Here is an 18,782-nt window from a genome sequence, read left to right on the forward strand (position 1 = left end):
TACGTATTTTCACCTTTCTTCTATCTTTGGCATCTGCTCACATAGACACTTCTGAACACCAAAAGCGTTAATTTAGGGCTAGAAAAATAGGAAAAAGATGTGAGCCAGAAATAAGTTGTACTTAAATCATAAGTAAAATTACTCAAAAGACCATATATAAAATGTGTCCCTCAGAAACTGGCGTTTCTAGGCAAAGGTGTGGAAGAATTTTTTTTTCTATGAAGGAGATGGCAGCCAATTAAATTCCCCCTTCGTAAAAGAAAATCTTTCACTGATAGTCACATGAGTTGTATATTAATTGTTAGAAACACGACCAGTTCACTAGTTAACCTGCTCAGGTAATGAAACACTAGTTTGCAGTTCACTCATATCCGAAAAAGTTGATCATGTGCAGATTCTAGAAAACGGTTCTTTTGTTTACGTTTGTCTGACTATAAACTGCCTTGCGTGAACTTTCTGGAACTTTTTTTTTTTTTTTTTTTCCAAAAGCAGTTACTTTGTGGGTATTAGGCACCAAACCATTTATACTGTAATGAGAACCCTGCCCTTCCGCTGCCCTCAGTTGGGGAGGGGCCCAACCCAGAGCATGCAGCCCATCAAGTCTGATAAAACAATTACAAAGACATCTCTTAGCCACCCCTTCCTCGGCCCAAATCAAAATAATGATCGCCCAATCTTTCAAACACATTAAGACAAAATAAACCACCCTACAGGAAGTAGCATGACTTCAAAGTAAACAAGTTCAAGACACCTTGTCAGACTTAACCTCAGGTATTTGGCTGAAAGGATTAAGTCATTAGACTTTAGGTGCCCAAACTCCTCCTAGCAGTGCAGATACACTTCCAAAGATTGGTACAGGTTTTCTGGAACTTTCATATTAAAATAAGCGTATCATGTAAATCAAAAGGTCTTTTCTTTTTTAAAAAAAGGTCTTTTTGGAGGGACAGGAGGGTCTCACATTTAGGGAAACGATCGTTTCCGATTATGTGTGTATGGAAAACGCACTGCAATTAGGAAGCCTGCAATGTGAATTCTTTTTAAAATAAGAAACTGCCTCATCGCCTCCATCCCAAGTGGAAGGTACTAGAACGGTTTCCCGACCTAGAAGAGACTAGGGGAGAGGCGAGAATCTGCAAGTCAGTTTCTTAAGAAAAAGCTATTAAGAGTGGAAACGTCGTCTTTATACAAGATGGGGCTGGGGGAAGAAACTTTCGGCTTGTCTTGGAGATGTGAGCACCTGTCCCCGAGCGTTAATGTGGACGTCGGGGGCGGGGGTCGATGTGACCACCTGAGCCGACGTTCCTTCTACCTTGGGTTCGTGCATGGACCGCATAAAAACATGAACTCTGGGGGCGCTTTCATGTCAACAAAGGTACGAGTCCGACTATCCCGCACACGCAGGCCCCACCTTCCAGCAGCCAGCCCTGGCCCTCCCCACCCCGCGACCTCAGTCTGCCCGGGAGCGGGTCGCCACTGCGGACCCTGGGGCGGGGGCGGCCGCCGCTCGCCGCCGCGGGACCCTCGCGCCGGCGCTCGGCTGCGCCACCGGCGCCTGCGACCCCGACAGCCGGTGCGACCAGGGAAGGCGGGAGGGGTGCCAGAAACGGATAATCCTGTCGGTCGCACCTGGCAGAGGATTTTCCGGCTGGCTGTTTGGTTTGGGAGATACGATTTCCCCATTCAACTGAATGAGAGCCGAGTCGGCAGGTGGGAGGGGAGCGGCCAGCGTTTTCCCAGTTCCTCCTCCCGCCCGCGCTCGCTGGCGAGTTTCCACCTGTTGTGGGAAAGTCGAGGTGGAGCGTGAGAGGGGCGACCGGAACTGGGGCCGGCCGCGCTCGGGCACCGCGGGCCCGGGCGGCCGACGCGCGGCGGAGGGCAGACGCGCTCCGAGCCCGGGTGCGCGGCGCGCTGGACCGGCCGTTCCGGGCCGCGGCCGGGAGGGGGAGGAGACCGCCGGCGCCCGGCGCGCGCCCACCCGTCCCGCCGGTCGCCCCCCGCCCGCGGGACCCCCGCCTGCCCCCGCCGTGCAGTCACCTGTTTCGCTCCGCACAGCGCCGTCGCCGCCCCTGTGGCTGTCGCCGCCAGCTCCTAGCTCCGCCATGGTGCTCCGATGACGCGCCAGGAGAGCCGCTCCGCCCTCTTCCTCGGCCTCGCTCCCGCCGGCCCCCCGCCTCCGGGGCCCGCGGCCCAGACAGGTGAGCGCCGTCTGGGGAGGGCGGAGGGTGGAGAGCGGAGGGAGGAGGGACCGGGAGCCGGCGCGCGGCGAGCGGCTTGGGTCAGGCGCGCGGGCGCGCCCCCTCGCGGACAGGTGCGGCGGGGCAGCCGCTCCGACTGGCACTACTGGGTGTCCGCAGAGAGAGCGGCGGCCGGAGCCAGGCACCTGGCCCGGAGCTCCTGCCTGCCGCTGAGACCGCTGCCGGCTCCTCGGGGTCTGGAGGGGGGTCGACGACACTCAGTGGCGCATGCGACTGGGACGGTCTGAGGACCAGCCCAGGCGAGGCGAGGGCAGCTGGACGCTCTGTTCCCCTCTGAAGTCTGAAGCTCAGTTTTGACTTCGCCAGGGCTTTAGCTCATGGTGACAACTACAAGAATATAATGCCACGTGGAAAGCCGAAGTACACGGGCCAGATTCCACGCCGGTTCCGGTTTCTATCTGCTTTTTACGACGCCATTATCTTTTCACCAGGCCTTTGTATCTGATGAGCCCCAGGGCACACAACTTAGGGATACTTGTGCCCAGTGATGTGGCTTCTTATTCTTGATTTCCGAGTAATAACTACCGCGTGACTTCTGGCTTGCTCAGGAAGACCAGGGAAAAAATAGGCAACATTTTTTTTTTTAAAGAAACATTATTAGCCGAGGAGAAACCAATTTCTGCGCTATGAGGCAAATAAAGGATAAGTAACCAAATGCTGGGTGGGGGCGGGGGAGTAGCTTGCATAAATGGAAACATAAGGAACAAAATTGAGCAGCGACCAGTTCTGCCTGGCTGCACAGAAATGCACTCCCACAGTACAGTCTCTGTTGGTCGAACATAACCAGCAAGTTCCCAGCAATTTAAATCCCTTTCAAGGACTTCAGCAGAATCCATTGGAGGCCCAAGAGAGTCTGGGAACAGTGTTGGAGTTTTTACTAGAATGACAGTTCTCACCATCCTTGGGTAAAAACCCACCATTCAGCTCAGAAGTAGCCTGTTTTTATTTGGTTTACTGGTTCTCCGGGTAGGTAGGGGTTTTGCTTACATAAGGGACACTGATGCCATGGTCTGGCATAGTGATCCATTACTATGGATTTTTCCCTTAGTGCCATTTCTTTATTTCTACTGATCATTTAGCTATGTGATCTTCCTAAATCATGTTCACACAACTCTTACCAGATGTCTAATCAACAAAAATAAAGTACCAGGTGGGTGTAGACCTCAGCTTGGATCTTAGCAAAGATATTTTTTACTACACGAAGTCACCAGAGTTTGAGACACTTTCCTGTGAACATCAGAAAGATACTTGAATCTAAAGAGTTGAACTCTGGAAGGCCATTGATTTACTACCTACTCAAGTAAGCCAGTGAATTCTTTCTTTGATATACCTCCTATCCCCTCCCTCCCCACTGAAGCAAGACTTATTGGTGTGTGTGTTTGTGTGTGTGTGTGTGTGTGTGTGTGTGTGTGTGTGTGTGTGTGGTTTTGTTTATTTGGGATATGTGCTTATCTCTTTGTGCATTCTTTTGTTAATTTATGTTTCAGTCTGTCAGTTACACAAAAATTAGTGCTATAAGAAACACACCCAAATCTTACACTTAGGCCCTGAATACGCTATGTGTTTCAAACTTAGTGCGGTGTCTATAACAGGGTGGTCTGCTGCATGAAAATGCAGTAAGGGATGACATCTGTTAAATGTCACACACCACCACGTTGTACTTTGTGCTGTACTTTACTTAGAATAGAGAAGCCATCTGTCTTGAGTCTCGACACCCATCTCAGAATCTCTTGGAATAATCAAGGTTCCCCTTTCCAGGGGAGGAGCCAGACCTCCTAATGCCATCCATCCCCCCTCCTTTCTCCTTGGAAACCTCCTTCCTCCCTCCCTTCTCCCTACTCCTAAAATGCGACTCTGTTCAGGGGCTTGAACCCAACAAGTACATTTAGGGCTCTTTGATTCTGGAAATTTCTTTCCTTGACATCCCACCCTCGCAAATCTATTGTCCTACATTCTGTTCACCAAAGATAAGAAATGTGTGGACTCTGGTGCCACTGTCTTATTATCATTGTTCAACCTGCTTTGTAAGCCTTTCTTGCCTGTCTATAAAACCTTTCCAGGTCACAAAATCAAATTTACCTATTATTTTTTAATCCATCATTCCCCTACACTTTCTGCTGCACTAGATCCCCTGATTGTCTTCCTGTTTGGCTTACACCACTGGCTGGTTTTTCTCATTCCTCTGTGACCAGTCCTTTTGCCGCTGTTGCTGATTGAAATTCCTCATTCCTCCCAAACCATCCACAAACCTTCCTTTTCCCAACATTTTAGGCCGTAACCTTTCTATCTCTCATAGCCCTCATTTACTATGATCTACATCAAGGTGCCTCCTACATCCAGAATATATACCCTTAACCTCAGTCCTGACTTCCACCAATACATTCTCAATGGTCTCTGCACATTTCTGTCATAATGCTCTGCCATTGATTCATCGCCTCAAATAAGCTCCCCTTCAAACTTACCTGTTTTTGAATTCTTCTCTTACTGACATAGCTTCAATCTATTCTTTCCTCTCCCTTGTCATCACTGCCCAAATCATAGGTCCCAAATCTTGTGAATGTATGGTTTTAATTCCACGCTCTCAATTCCTACTGCTCTAACTGCTACTAGACCTTCATTCACATCTAAAACAATCTCTGATATGCTCTGTCCAATTTCTGTTCTAATTATCTCAACACACCTTCACCGGATTCATCTTCCAGGAGAGGGGCAGAGACAGAAAGAGAGACGGAGACACAGAATCCGGAGCAGGCTCCAGGCTCTGAGCTCTCAGCACAGAGCCCAACATGGGGCTTGAACTCATGGACCATGAGATCATGACCTGAGCCAAAGTCGGATGGATGCTTAACCTAGTGAGCCACCCAGACGCCCCTCCCATTTCTACATAATTAAATACCGACTCCACTTCCTTTCCTGACCATCATCCCCATCATCACCCTGAGCTCTCCCCTTCCACTTTATATTTCTAGAACTCATATTTCCAGCCAAGTATAAATTAAGAGGAGTTAAAATTTTGGTGTGCTCTAACGTAATATAAAAGTTGTTCGCTTTCTCCGGGACATCTTGCAAATCCCTGCTTCCAGCCTTTGTTCCTGGAACTTTCTACCCCGATTGACTTCCCTGGTCCTGACTTACTGAATTCCTTCTTTCCAACGCCCAGGTTGAGGTGTCCCTCTTCAGTAAAGCCCGTTCCACCTGCCCTGGCTCCTGGCCAGCTTGTCCTCTGAAGGTCTCCAGGTTTTTGTGGGCTTGCATTCATCTAGCCTTGAACATGGACTAAGTGTGATTTGTTACTGCAAATTTGTCTCTTCGATCTGATATGAATTACTTGGTGGCAAGGACTTTGTCTTCTGTTTCTCTATAGGGTGCTTCTAATGTCTGAAGCCACCAATTATTTTATTTGTTTACAAATTACAGATGTCCTTGATGACATAATGCATGCTGCATGCATTCTGAACTTGATAGGCATCATGTAGATCTCTCCTCCTGCTGCTGCTACATTGCCTCACACATAGTAGGCATTCCAGTGGTTTAAATAACTCCTCCTTGCCAGGCTGTTTTATGGAATGGCTTAGAAATGAATGAAACAAAATGTGCAATGACAGAACTTGGAGCAAGAGATCAAGATATGGTTCAAAAGAAACATGGGATCTACTTTTCCCAACAAATTCTGGTTTTATTTCTTTTATGAGACTACCACCACCCATGCATAACTGTTCAGTTACAAACCATCGTTCCAGGCACAGCTCTGGGTCTCACTTCTCTGGAAAGCTTTTCTTGGCCCCGCCCACCCCCACCCCTTGGCAGTCAGATGTAACTATAGTACTTACTATGTGTGCTGGTTGTTTTACGTGTTCTGTTGTTCCACCTCTGACAGTGAACTTCGCAGGGCAAGAACTGTGTCTTGTTCATGCACCCCAGTATGTAGTACCCAATAAGTATGTAATAAATACTTTTGGTTGAATGATAAGACATAACAGCACCAGGCAGCATCTGATTGCTTACTCTCTGCTAGGCATTACGCTAAGCATCTTACCTGCACTATTTAAATCTTACAACAACCCTATGAGGAAGGTACATTATTTTCCCTATTTCAAATGAGGAAGATGAGTCTCGGAGAGTTAATTTGCCCGAGGTCAAAGGTAAGTGATGATTGTGCTCCAGGCCTACGTGTCTAGCCTCCTGCTACGTTACATGAACAATGAATAGTAACCATCTTACTACCATCTCTGTGGAAAGAGGCTCTCCCATTTCTCTCTCCAGGTGTCTCTTGGAGTAAGGAGGTGGGATTTGGTAGTGTTAAATCATTTTGCAGAACTTTTTTAAAGGATCTGCGGGCCTTACGCAGATCAATAAAAACAGTCTGTCTGTGGTGGTGGCATCAGTGTTTTTAAAAAAGCATCCCAGTCATTTTATTGTGAAGCTGGGTTGAGAATCACTGGCCCAGACTGATGCCAAATGCCTTTCAAGTGAAACCTTTAATGAAACTTGGGCCATAGTGGAACTGCCTTCTTTTGTGACCGAGGCCCAAAATTCTGACAAAAACCTAATGATGTTGGCCTAGGAATGTCTTATGAACCATGTAAGGATAGAGGAACATTTGCCCACAAAAATAGGGTGGGAGGAAGATACCAAGGAAAGACCATATCGATAAAGAATTGGTTGAAGATGAGTAGCTTGATGCTATATACAATCTTTTTTTAAATGTTTATTTATTTTGAGAAAGAGAGAGAGGGAGAGAAGGAATCCCACGGGGCACAATCTCACAAACCACAATGTGAGATCATGACCTGAGCCAAAACCAAGAGTCGGATGGTTTAACCAACTGAGCCACCCGGGCACTCCTTGATCCAATATGCAACCTAAAAGAAGCACTGAAGCATTAGAATTGGGGATATGGACTGTGGCTTAATTAAGAATTACACTGTGTCTCAGGATGAGTGAAATGACCTATCACTTAATTTACATCTCCCTTCCTTTGAAATTTCCCCACAGGATACAAGAGGCAACTATGGGGCGCCTGGGTGGCGCAGTCGGTTAAGCGTCCGACTTCAGCCAGGTCACGATCTCGCGGTCCGTGAGTTCGAGCCCCGCGTCAGGCTCTGGGCTGATGGCTCGGAGCCTGGAGCCTGTTTCCGATTCTGTGTCTCCCTCTCTCTCTGCCCCTCCCCCGTTCATGCTCTGTCTCTCTCTGTCCCAAAAATAAATAAAAAACGTTGAAAAAAAAAATTAAAAAAAAAAAAAAAAAAAGGCAACTATCTGTCCTTGGGATTGGGCTGTAAAAAATGATGCAGCTATGCTGTTACAAGTATCAAATGAGAAAATAATGGTGAGGACTTTCTGTGCAGTCTAATGCAATATAAGATATATTGGACCTTGATTTTCACATAGAAATAAAGATGACTCTTGTTTTATCAAAGACCGTTATATATGTATAGGTCAAGTCATGATACGTGAAGCTCTATGTTATTTCTATCTTGCATAATAAACAGGTAGGTTCCTCTGTATCTAAGAAGTGTGTTTATCTCATCCATCTCTCTAGGAGTTTCAGACTTCACCCTGTTAATATGGGCAGGCTAAGAAAATGGAATATTCACCTTAAAATAGAAACAGTTCCCTGAAATATGAGAACTGAAACTAAGGAGACAGAAAATGCAGGGTGTTCTCCCCTGGGAAGCTATCTGCAGACCTTCTGAGGTATACAATAGTCATTCAAGAGAACCTGGAGCCTTGAGAAAAACACAGAGACTTTCTTTTATATAAATTCTTTATGTCTTCCTCCTCTCTCTTACCACCCTGTGGCCCTGAGAGACAACTTGCATATCCATTTTGTTCTTTGATTACCTGAATAGAAGACAGATTCTATTTAATATTAGAGCAGGAGAAACAGCCAGAAATTTGACACAGCAGTTTGTCTAGGTTGTCAAAACAAAATAAGAATTCCTTAGAATTTATCAAACAGTATGTGAAGAGTCTTTTTATTTACTAGAGTAAATATGACACAATGGATAGCTTTAGAACAAGCTAACATTACTATGGTTCAGGCATGTGCAACTGGTACAGTTCAGTAGTACATAAACGACTCGAATGTACTAGGGGCCAGAAACTTAAATTACAAAATATAGTCGATATTACAATTAATACAGATATAGGTAAGTAAAAACCATTGCTTTCAGATTCTGCACACTTAAAAAAAAACATAAACTTTATACAATAATTGAAATTATGCATTTCTACTCAGAGTATCTTACAAACACACATAAGCCTACAAAGTCATGGTCACATTTTGGTTTTGTTCCAGTGATGCACAATCCCATGAAATGTTCTGTTTCGTGTGAAATAAACATTGGGCTGAGGTGCAACAGGTGCCGAGTTAAAAATATCTCCATAAAAATGTTTAGACTAAAATAGTCCTCAGCATCCTAATGTGTAGGATTATTTTTGGAGAGTCCTTACAAAGAGTCCTTATGAATTCTAGAAATAGAAGCAGTTCAGTGTATTTTGTCTTTTTTTTCTTTTTTAACACGAGTAAACAAATACTGGATTTAAAGTGCAGCTTCTTTCTCCTCTCCCTCCCCCAAGAAGATCAGTTCCGTATTGCTGGAGTCTCCACGGAAGGTTGGAAACAAACTGAGCGACGGTCAAGTCTGTTTGTCTCGAAAGTCAGTGATGGCCTTCCACAGCGTGCAGAGTATTCCTCCCCTGGTTAGAGACACAAGGACATGATGAAGACGACACCCTATTTGGAAGACTGCCCTGATACAGAATAGTGATTCTTAGCCTCTAGCTGTTCTGATCAGAACATGAAGATCCAAAGTCTTACCAGTCATCGTGTATTCTTTTTGTACCTGTTTTCTCGTCAGCCCTACGTGCCTTTCCTTTCCGCCTCCACAAACTAGCAGGTCCTAAAGCATCATTTTATTTAAAAATTTTTTTTAATGTTTATTTTTGAGAGAGAGAGAGAGCGAGAGCTGGGGAGGGGCAGAGAGACAGAGGGAGACACAGAATCTGAAGCAGGCTCCAGTCTCCAAGCTGTCAGCACAGAGCGCACTGTAGGGCTTGAACCTACGAGCCGTGAGATCATGACCTGCGCTAAAGTGAGACACTGAACCATCCCAAAGCATCATTTTAGATTTCTAGCAGTCCTGGAATGTGTCTTTACGCATATGCTTGGCCTGACAGAAAAAACTATCCTAAGAAACCCTATCAGGTTATACAGGGCATGTGGATGGCAAATCAGCAGCTGTCCTAATATTTCTAATAGGTATGGCACAATCACGAACTAAATTAGAGCATTTGTTAAAGGCAGCTTTAAAAGAACCTCATGGTCTCAGTCTGCTGTATTATCAAGAAATTCTTTTAGTTGATTTGCATTTACTAATATAGAAATACTGGTTATAAGAGTGCCCAGTAAGAGCCTGGTCCAATGGACACAGTTTACCCGGAGCAGGTGAGAACCGGAGAGTGGAGCTCAAGTTCCCTCAGCTGGTTAGAGCTGGCGAGGGGCCCAGCAGGGACAGGAGCCCAGACTTCCCTGCCCAGGGCACTTTCTCCATTATGAAAAAAGAATAGAGAAGTGGTACCTTAGTCTCAGGCATTTTAAATCATCACGTGTAACATAGTAGAGAACATCCTCTAGTGAATAATCCTCAGCCAGAAACTGTGGAGAAGGTAGAATATGCACAGAAGTCAGATGTTTTGCACACCTTTAATAAATAGTAAACTCTATCCATAATATAGACATTGGCAATCATTTAAAAGTAAACCTAAAAGGAAATCTACTAAAAAACATAACCTTCTGGAATTATTAGGGAAAAGTACTGCCCCCACCCCGTTATAAAATAATTACAAAGAAATACATCAGTTATGACTTCTGAGTGTGTAACAATTAAATGCAACACAATTTTGGAATGGCCTTTTAATGAATAGATAAAACTCATTTGTAATTACATCTGCTGCTTATAAGAGAATGTTTGTATTTTAGAGGTTTGTTGCTGTGTTTATTTTTCTCAAGTGGATAAAAAGTGTTCCTGGAAAGGTATTGTTTATACTTAATTTCTGAACTTATTTTTCACAGCTAATAAAAGGTATTTTCTAATAATTACTATGTAATCAGAGTCCTGAATTTAAACTGAAGCTTTAATTTTTAATTAAAAAAGGGGGGGGCAATGATTTAGTGGATCATCAGTTACTACTCCTTAATTGTGATTTGAGTTTTAGCTCCAGGAATAAATATTTTGGAGAACTTGAATGGACCCATGATTCCCCAGAAGCAAGAGAGTTATTTAAATTTACTTAGCAGTAGCTTGTTCAATGCAGATTTCTAAGGAAACTCTAAATTTTATCTGGTAAATCAATAAATTATCAAGTAAAGAGAAAAGATATCTTTATTCTTATTTAAAAAAATTAAATAGAAAGCTAAAGTTTTAATGTAATATTGTATTGGGGCCCTTTCTATAAAAAATATGACTTCTTATTGTGTGTATGTGCATATACGTGTATGTCTGTGTGTATGTGTATATACATGTATGTAATCTTAAAATGTAAGTGCTATTCATGCTGATTACCAAAGTCTGTAAGGAGCAGACGGGAATTAGGTTATTATAGATATAATATGGCTTAGAGGGAAAGTGTTTGTTCCTGACACAGGTTGACTGCCTAGATTTATTTTATTAAGCATCAATACAGAGCTACCGCCCGGCAGAGTCTAACAATGTTGCAAGAGAATTAAAAAGTTAAACAAAAGAGAGAATTAGAAACTTGAAGATTTTAGTTTTGTCTTGATTTTTCCATTCATCCTCATTTTCAATTCAAAAATATAAAAACCCTTAGGGGTCCTAGACCACAGAGCTTTTGCCCGCCTCCCTGTCTTTGCACATACTGTGTGCCTACCCCGAAAGGTTTTCCCTTCTCATCTGCCCCTCCCCCAATATACATACAGACAGCCTGGTTTCTTCCTACATACTCCTTTAGACTTGAGCTCATTCATCACCTCCTAAGAGAACATTTCTCAACCTCTCCCTCTCTCTGTCTCCTAACTCCTGATAACCTTTCCTGCATAGAGTTTACCAGGGTATCCTTACGCTTCATCTGTGGAATTATTTGATTTCCATCTGTGGATGCTACTCTGTAAGCTGCAGGAGGGCAGGCCTGGGCCTGAGTTGCTCACCAGGGTTCATGCCCCATGCCTCGCACGCGGTAGGCATTCAACATTATGAAGCAAAAGAAAAGCTTGTCCCACGGGCAGTTTTCTTTACCCGACTTATAGTGTCTTCATCAGCTCCCTTTTCTCTCAGCCATTCAGCAAGTTCAGACTCTTCAGCATTTGTGCCCAGAGAATCCCGGTGACACACAGGCACTCCAGGAATATCTAGGACAGAATTAGCGAGGGAGGGACATTCTTAGCTTCTCTTAACAGAGGTCATCTGAGACCCTCCCACCACTCAAGAGACATTTATTAATACTTTAAAAGATTTTGCTCAATCAGAGTATAATAGAATTGAGATTGGCAGGATACGTGGTAATATAAACAAATTCTTAAAGACTACTAATAAATGGAGAGGCAGAAGCAATAATGTAATGATACCCCACCTCATACTTTCATATCAAGTTTATTTTCTTAGAATAAACTCATTGCACCAAAATTGTACTGTGTGTTTTTCATGCAACAAACATGAGCATAGTTAGTAGAGAACCACATAATTACATAATGGTCTCTTTTTTCACTAGTTGCAACAATATGGAAAAAAAACATAGAATATACAAGATACAAACGCAAAAATGACAAAAATAGTATTATTTTTATTCTAGTAATCTCATTGCAAAAATTTTAAAAAGAAATAAAGACCAAAGAAGCAGAGAGCCCTATTTACCTCAAATAATCTCAGGAAAACATGACCACGAATCATTATTTAAAATTAAGGCCTATCAAAATTACAGTTTGCTACAATTAAGAATTGGACATTTTTTAAAAGCAATTTCTGCTTGTAGCTGTGGTACAAGTGACAGGTGCCAATTAAGCCATGAAATAAAACTGCCCATTGGCTTTCTCAGCTTTTTGTGGCCGCCTGGTGTAACGGGGTGACTTTAACATTTTCTGTTATTCACCTATTGGTTGGGACTTAAGCTTCAGGTGTTTAATTTCGTGGTCTTTTTCTTCAATAGCTTGATGAAGGAGTGCTTGTAATTCTTTCTCTTTCTGAACCAATTCTTCCAGTAATCTGAAAAATAAAATTATATATATATATATTTTTTTTTAATTTGTTAACATTTATTTATTTTTGAGAGGGAGAGAGAGTATGCGCAGGGGAGAAGGAGAGAGAGAGGGAGACACAATACCCGAAGCAGGCTCCAGGCTCTGAGTGTCAGCACAGAGCTGGACGCAGGGCTCAAACTCGTGAACCGTGAGATCATGACCTGAGCCGAAGTCAGACACATAACCGACTGGGCCACCCAGGCACCCCATGAAAGAGAAAATTCTATCAGTTGACAGGATAATAAAGCTGGAGTAGCCAGAGTGACCTTCTAGATCTAGATACGGGCTTTTCAAGCTATAAGGAACACAGACACCCCTGGGATTTTATTGAAATGCAGATCCTGTTCCAGTAGTTCTTGGGGTAGGTCTGAGATTCTGCATTTTTTTTAGGCTTATTTATTTTTTTAGTAATCTCTACACTCAGCGTAGGGCTCAAACTCATGACCTGGAGATTAAGAGTTGCATGCTCTTGACTGAGCCAGTCAGGTGCCCTCAGATTCTGCATTTCTAATGAGCTCCCAGGTGAGACTCCTGTTGCTGGGCCACAGATCACCCCTCCCCCACCCTCATGTCAAAGTAGCAAAGCTCTAGAAGACTTGCACTTCCAGTCAAGAATTCAAAATCTCCACCCTGCCTGCCAAAATCTTCAGAGATGTTTTATTGTTTCCTTTTATGACCATAAATGGCAAACAAATAGATATATAAAGTAAAATAAAATATATATAATATTAACAGACCTATATTTTACATGTATGACTCATCAAAAAAAAAAGATGATGATGGACTATATAATAATCAGTGCAAAGCAGAAGGACAGTCATTTTTTTTTAACAGGGAAAATGTGAGAACTATAGATGAGATCACCTATAGTACCTGGCATATAACAACTACTCAGTAAATGTTAACGGTTGTTGCTAGGATTGTTGTAGGCATTCCTGTCCTTCCTCTGCCTCTCAAGGAGGCTGGTGACGTGGGTAAAGGGGTAGCTGTGTTCCTGGTACATTTGGTTCTTAGTTGACACCCGATGATACATTCTCCAAAGAAACAAAGAGAAACATATTACTGATGCCATAGTTTTGCCCATGAAACGTTCACTATGCAGTGGAGAGCCACGTGGACACCTGCTCACCATTTCTAACACCGTTCTCTGAAAAAAAAATTCCAAGTTAGGAAGGGAGATGCTCTGATTTTTCAGGAAACTACCTTTGGGTGACTAGGATTCAGAATTCCAGAAAGTTAATGTACATAGTCATTCATAAGATCATCAAGATAAATTGTCGTGTACCCTACAGCTCTTAGCAAACTATTTGTTTTGTTTTCTGGGTATGGAGAGACTGAAGTCAGGACCAGATGCCGGTCCAAAAGTTTGTTTCTGCTTCAGCTGACATGCTCTGAAGGCAACACAGGCCCAACTGAAAGTCAGCCCTGAGCTTGAATCCTGGCTCAGCCACACTCTTCCTGTGTGAACTTTGACAAATTACTGAGGGCCTCTCGGCTTCAGTTTTCTCATCTGTGAAAATGAAAAGTAAAACTTCCCTAATGAGACAGCAGTAGCTAACACGCCAAGGGCAGTGCCTGGCTGGCAGTGAGGGCGATTCTGTTTCCTCCTGCAGCCTCAGGCCCTGGGAAAAGAGCCCTCCCAGGGCTCACGAGGGGTTCCTTCTCCTTTCCCACAGGACACAGATGTGAGGCCCTTGGGAGAAGGGATCAGGGTAGCATTAGGCAGCAGAAGTGGGACAAAAAGGAAAACTCTCGACAGGCAGCCAGAGAAGGTGGTTTGAGGAAGACTGGCTGTTTAAAGACAACTGCGGAGGGGCGCCTGGGTGGTTCAGTTGGGGAAGCGTCTGACTTCAGGTCATGATCTTGCGGTTCATCAGTTCGAGTCCTGCATCAGGCTCTGTACTGACAGCTCCCACCCTGGAGCCTGCTTCACATTCTGTCTCCCTCTCTGTCTGCCCCTCCCCCACTAGCGCGCACGCGCTTTCTCTCTCTCAAAAATACATAAACATTAAAAAAATAAAAAAAAAAAAAGACAACTGCGGAGTAAGCTGCACACAATTAGGTGGACTGAGCAGTAGGAAGCGAAATCGAGAGGAAAGCAGAGGCTCAAGGGAGAGTTTTATCTACACCAGCAAGAGGCAAATTCGAAGAAATGGACAGCAAGCTCAGCACGAATTTTTAAGTGGGCAATTTGTTGGTTTTGTCTTCCTTGCTAATTTATATGTATGGAATAGTGATGACTATTCCGTTGTTTTTGTTTTTTTCTTTTTTTTTTTTTTTTAAGAACACAGTGACTTTTTCTAGAATTTAACCTATGTGTGTCTGGACTAGATATTTTATTTTTACCTTTAAAAGCCAGAACCTAACATTGGAAGAAGGGCACTGACAGGCCACTTCATTTGTCCCAAATCCAGCTCTCAAAAATTATTTAAGAACATATCCAACCTAGGCCATCAGTTTTATTTTTCCTTTGCCTACAAGTTAACAGGGAAGTTCTGCAAAATTAAGGCAATTGCCTGCCCCTCTGTTCCAGAAAAGCTTGGTAAAGCCATCTGCCCTGAGGTTGATTTTTTAACTCAGATGGGTGGGGGTGGGTAATTCTGGAATCGTGTCCTAGATAAACAGTCAGCTCTGGCTGAGTTAAATTTTAGCTAACTCTGCATTATCGTCCTGCATTACTGTCCCAATAATTGCCATCAAGTGAATTATTTCCAGAACATTTTATGTAAACATATAGGGAAATATAAGTAAAATATGCATTCTAAAGCCATCCTGTTATTTTCTCCATTTGGTATTATTATCGGTGATCTAATAATCAAGAGCTGGATAAACCTGATTTACTTTGATCAGTGATTGTCCTAAATATAAGCTTAAGATTTCTTTTTTTTTAATATGAAATTTATTGTCAAATTGGTTTCCATACAACACCCAGTGCTCCTCCCAACAGGTGCCCTCCTCAAAGCCCATCACCCACTTTCCCCTCTCCCCCACCCCCCATCAACCCTCAGTTTATTCTCAGTTTTTAAGAGTCTCTTATGGTTTGCCTCCCTCCCTAACTTCTTTTTTCCCCCATCCCCTCCCCCATGGTCTTCTGTTAAGCTTCTCAGGATCCACATATGAGTGAAAACATGTGGTATCTGTCTTTCTCTGTATGACTTATTTCACTTAGCATTAACACTCCAGTTCCACCCACATTGCTACAAAAGGCCATATTTCATTCTTTCTCATTGCCAAGTAGTATTCCATTGTGTATATAAACCACATCTTCTTTATCCACTCATCGGTTGATGGGCATTTAGGCTCTTTCCATAATTTGGCTATTGTTGAAAGTGCTGCTATGAACATTGGGGTACAAGTGCCCCTATGCATCAGTACTCCTGTATCCCTTGGGTAAATTCCTAGCAGTGCTATTGCTGGGTCATAGGGTAGATAAGCTTAAGATTTCTAACGTGAGGGCCACAACCTTTCCTAAACACTAAATCTAACATTTCCTCTAAGTTTATTTGGCAACAGATGGACCTCTACAGACCAAGTGATCTTCAACTAAAAATTACAGACGTGATCAATCTCTCGTTTCCACTGCTTAGTACCAGAACAGCTGCCCTTTTTTTTTCATGCGTGAGGTGATATTACTAGAAACAGAAAAAGGAGGCTCATAATCCTATAGATTTCACAGATGTAAGTGTAAATACGTAGAGAACTGTGTGGGCTGTTGTGAAAAGGCAACCATGCTCCTAATGCAATGAAGAAACAGGGCAAATTGTAGCCTTTTCAGCAGAGATGGGAACACGTGGCAGGCAGGCCCTCAGCCAGCTGCTCCCCTCAGAAAAGCAGCCCTGAGGGGCCATGCATGGCACGGTGCAAGTATGGCGGACAGAGGACATGGACAGGGTGTAAGCCAGGAGAACTCTCGTCGTCTAAGGAGAGAAGGAAAAGGCTGCATTCAGGACAGGCAGGTTCTATTGACATAAGCCAGGGCATATAGACAGAAGGTTTTAGGGCGAGAGAAGCAAATACACCAGCTTACTGGTAAATAATGTAGCTTTATTGCATGTATAATTCTGACCATGGGTGGAGGAGGAGTTGGGGATGGTCCAGAACAGTAAGGATCGAACATTCCTCCTCCAGAGATCAGAGAGGGGTATTAACAACAGCTCATTCAGGATCGGAGGACAGAGGATAAACTAAAAAGAAACATGACTAAAGTTAACACCTACTCTAATGGACGCAGTGTCATGATTGGGGTGCTGTCTGACAAGAGGAGGAAATGAAGGACACTAAGGATTTTGAAGGAAGGAGGATTTTGAAGAGGAGAAAAGATTCAAATTCTTCCACTAAAGTAGTAATGATGCCCAGTAAGAGCTGGGTTTCAGAGGGCAAGATTAAGATCTGGAAGTCAGGGAGAAAATTTCCCTTTTTTCAGAAAGATTTCGCTCTATGCAAACCATAGATGATACATATGGATTTACTTAGTCATGCAACCAAAATTTCTGTTTCTGAGTATAGGATGAGCTTTACTATTTGTACTAAGCTTGGTATTCAAGCTTAACTTTAAAAACTTAAAACTCAAAACTAGAAATAAAATATGTTTATCTCCCTGGTGAACAACTAAGATTTTCAACTAAATATTTGAACTTCTATTGATTCACGCCGCCCCCCCCCCAAAAAAGGTTTTTACTATAAACTGTAAACCCAGAGTCAGAAAGGCAGTTGCCCACATTGTCAACTGTAGCCAGCACCAGGAAGCTATAAATCATAGACTCAGCCCCTGAACTGTGCCAACATCTGTGAAGAACAGGAAATATTTACTCTTCACTTAATCACCTTAACATGTAGATTCTATATTACCAAATTCTCCAAGAAAAATTAAAGTCCAGATATGACACAGCATATTCCAAATGAAACAGAATCCTAAATGCAATCAACTGCTCATTCTTTCAAGGTTCTGAAATGCAAAGCTTCAGCACCATTAAATGTATCTTTTCAAAAGCAGAGATCTTCCTCTCCTAAAAGAACAGGATATTCCAAATCACAGGCTTTCAAGAACATGGACTTTCTGTCTTTCAGCTGTCTCTTGGATGATACATGCTGCTCTGATTCTGTGTCCAAGATAGTCTCTGAAGTTACAACTATTGTGAAAATCTCAGTGTACTTGGAGATAAATCAGTAATCAAAGGAATGGTGCTGAATAAGGCTTGAATTGGTAGAATATGCAGAAAATGATTTTGATTAAGGAGACGACGACAAACCGCTCTTGTCTGATCAAGAAAGGTATCAAGCCAAGTTTACGTGAATGGGACAAAGGAATCCTATTTTGTTTTCTCTGTGGACCAAACTGTAAAGAAAACCTAAATGCACTTACATAAGAGTAAGGGAAAAGAAAGCCACTCACGTGAAAATAGGACTTACCTATTAGTTTCTATTTTCATCCTTCCAAGCTGCACATTGAGTGATCGGTGAGCATTTTGGGAGTCATGGGATACAGTAGAACTGAGCGTGCTCACCCCTGAGGTAGCCACGGCATCTTCAATGACAGCATGAGGTCTTTGGACAGTTTGGTTTGAAGGCTGTTCCTCACGCTCATCTTCCGCATCCAAGTCTTCTTGATCCGCGGTATCACTCTCAGATGCGAGGCTGAAATGTGGCCTCAGTTCTGTGAGGCGTAGTATCAACAACAGTGTTAATAAAATCTGACTAATTCATTTCCTAAGACATGAATGTCCTCTCCCCTGCTATCAATATGGATTCCAAAATGCTTTTCCAAAAGTAGGGATGGATTTTTGTGCGTTAATTTATGCTTTCTTTCCCAGCGAATCTGCAAAATTCACACGATGTATTAACTCGGAATGATCTAATTCACACAGAAGAAAAATGATCACACTGCACATAAGATATGTGGGAAAATGCTAAAATCGGAAAGGCAATTATGTAAAAACCTGTTAACATAAACATTTGTTCATGCAAGTGAAATCCATTTTTTAGATTACGTAATATCTGGCAACTATTAACTACGACGTTCATAATCTAAGTGAAATCAGGGTAGCAGGATCTGGACTCCACACGCTATGATGGCACATGGAGCTTTTATTGGATCACAGAACCCACCAAGAATCTGACGAAAGCCATGGAGATTCTCTGCAGAAGGAAAGCACATTCATACAACATTTTGCCCAGATATCCTGAGTCCATTTGCCACGGGCTCCAGAGAGTCCATGAACCACAGGTCAAGAGCCCCTGTGTGGGGAGATGGCTCCAGGGGGAGGAACAGACGA

General features: G+C 43.1%; 2 protein-coding genes and 1 long non-coding RNA gene across 7 annotated transcripts in view; 1 reads left to right on the forward strand and 2 right to left on the reverse strand.

The window, feature by feature from the left end:
• The window catches only part of MAP7 (microtubule associated protein 7), a 178,008-nt gene extending 175,865 nt beyond the window's left edge, over positions 1–2,143 (reverse strand). For both annotated transcript variants that reach the window (XM_078447362.2, XM_078447358.2), the window contains exon 1: positions 2,035–2,143. In XM_078447362.2, the coding sequence (XP_078303488.2) occupies positions 2,035–2,101 (67 nt within the window). In that variant the 5' untranslated portion in view covers positions 2,102–2,143. The remainder of the gene's footprint in view (positions 1–2,034) is intronic.
• A 472-nt stretch (positions 2,144–2,615) lies between these two features.
• Positions 2,616–7,792, forward strand: LOC145715507 (uncharacterized). The gene is made up of 3 exons (XR_014137724.1): positions 2,616–3,555; positions 7,251–7,260; positions 7,507–7,792. It is a non-coding gene; the product is annotated as an uncharacterized LOC145715507 (long non-coding RNA).
• Positions 7,793–8,199: 407 nt separating this feature from the next.
• The window catches only part of MAP3K5 (mitogen-activated protein kinase kinase kinase 5), a 203,548-nt gene continuing 192,965 nt past the window's right edge, over positions 8,200–18,782 (reverse strand). For all 4 annotated transcript variants that reach the window (XM_078447354.2, XM_078447352.2, XM_078447351.2 and 1 more), the window contains 5 exons: positions 17,920–18,163; positions 12,363–12,475; positions 11,513–11,625; positions 9,839–9,915; positions 8,200–8,957 (listed from right to left, as the gene is read on the reverse strand). In XM_078447354.2, coding sequence (XP_078303480.1) covers positions 8,897–8,957; positions 9,839–9,915; positions 11,513–11,625; positions 12,363–12,475; positions 17,920–18,163 — 608 coding nt within the window. In that variant the 3' untranslated portion in view covers positions 8,200–8,896. The remainder of the gene's footprint in view (positions 8,958–9,838; positions 9,916–11,512; positions 11,626–12,362; positions 12,476–17,919; positions 18,164–18,782) is intronic.

The sequence above is a fragment of the Panthera onca genome, chromosome B2, assembly GCF_046562875.1.
Source record: "Panthera onca isolate mPanOnc1 chromosome B2, mPanOnc1 haplotype 2, whole genome shotgun sequence".
Lineage (NCBI taxonomy): Eukaryota > Metazoa > Chordata > Mammalia > Carnivora > Felidae > Panthera > Panthera onca.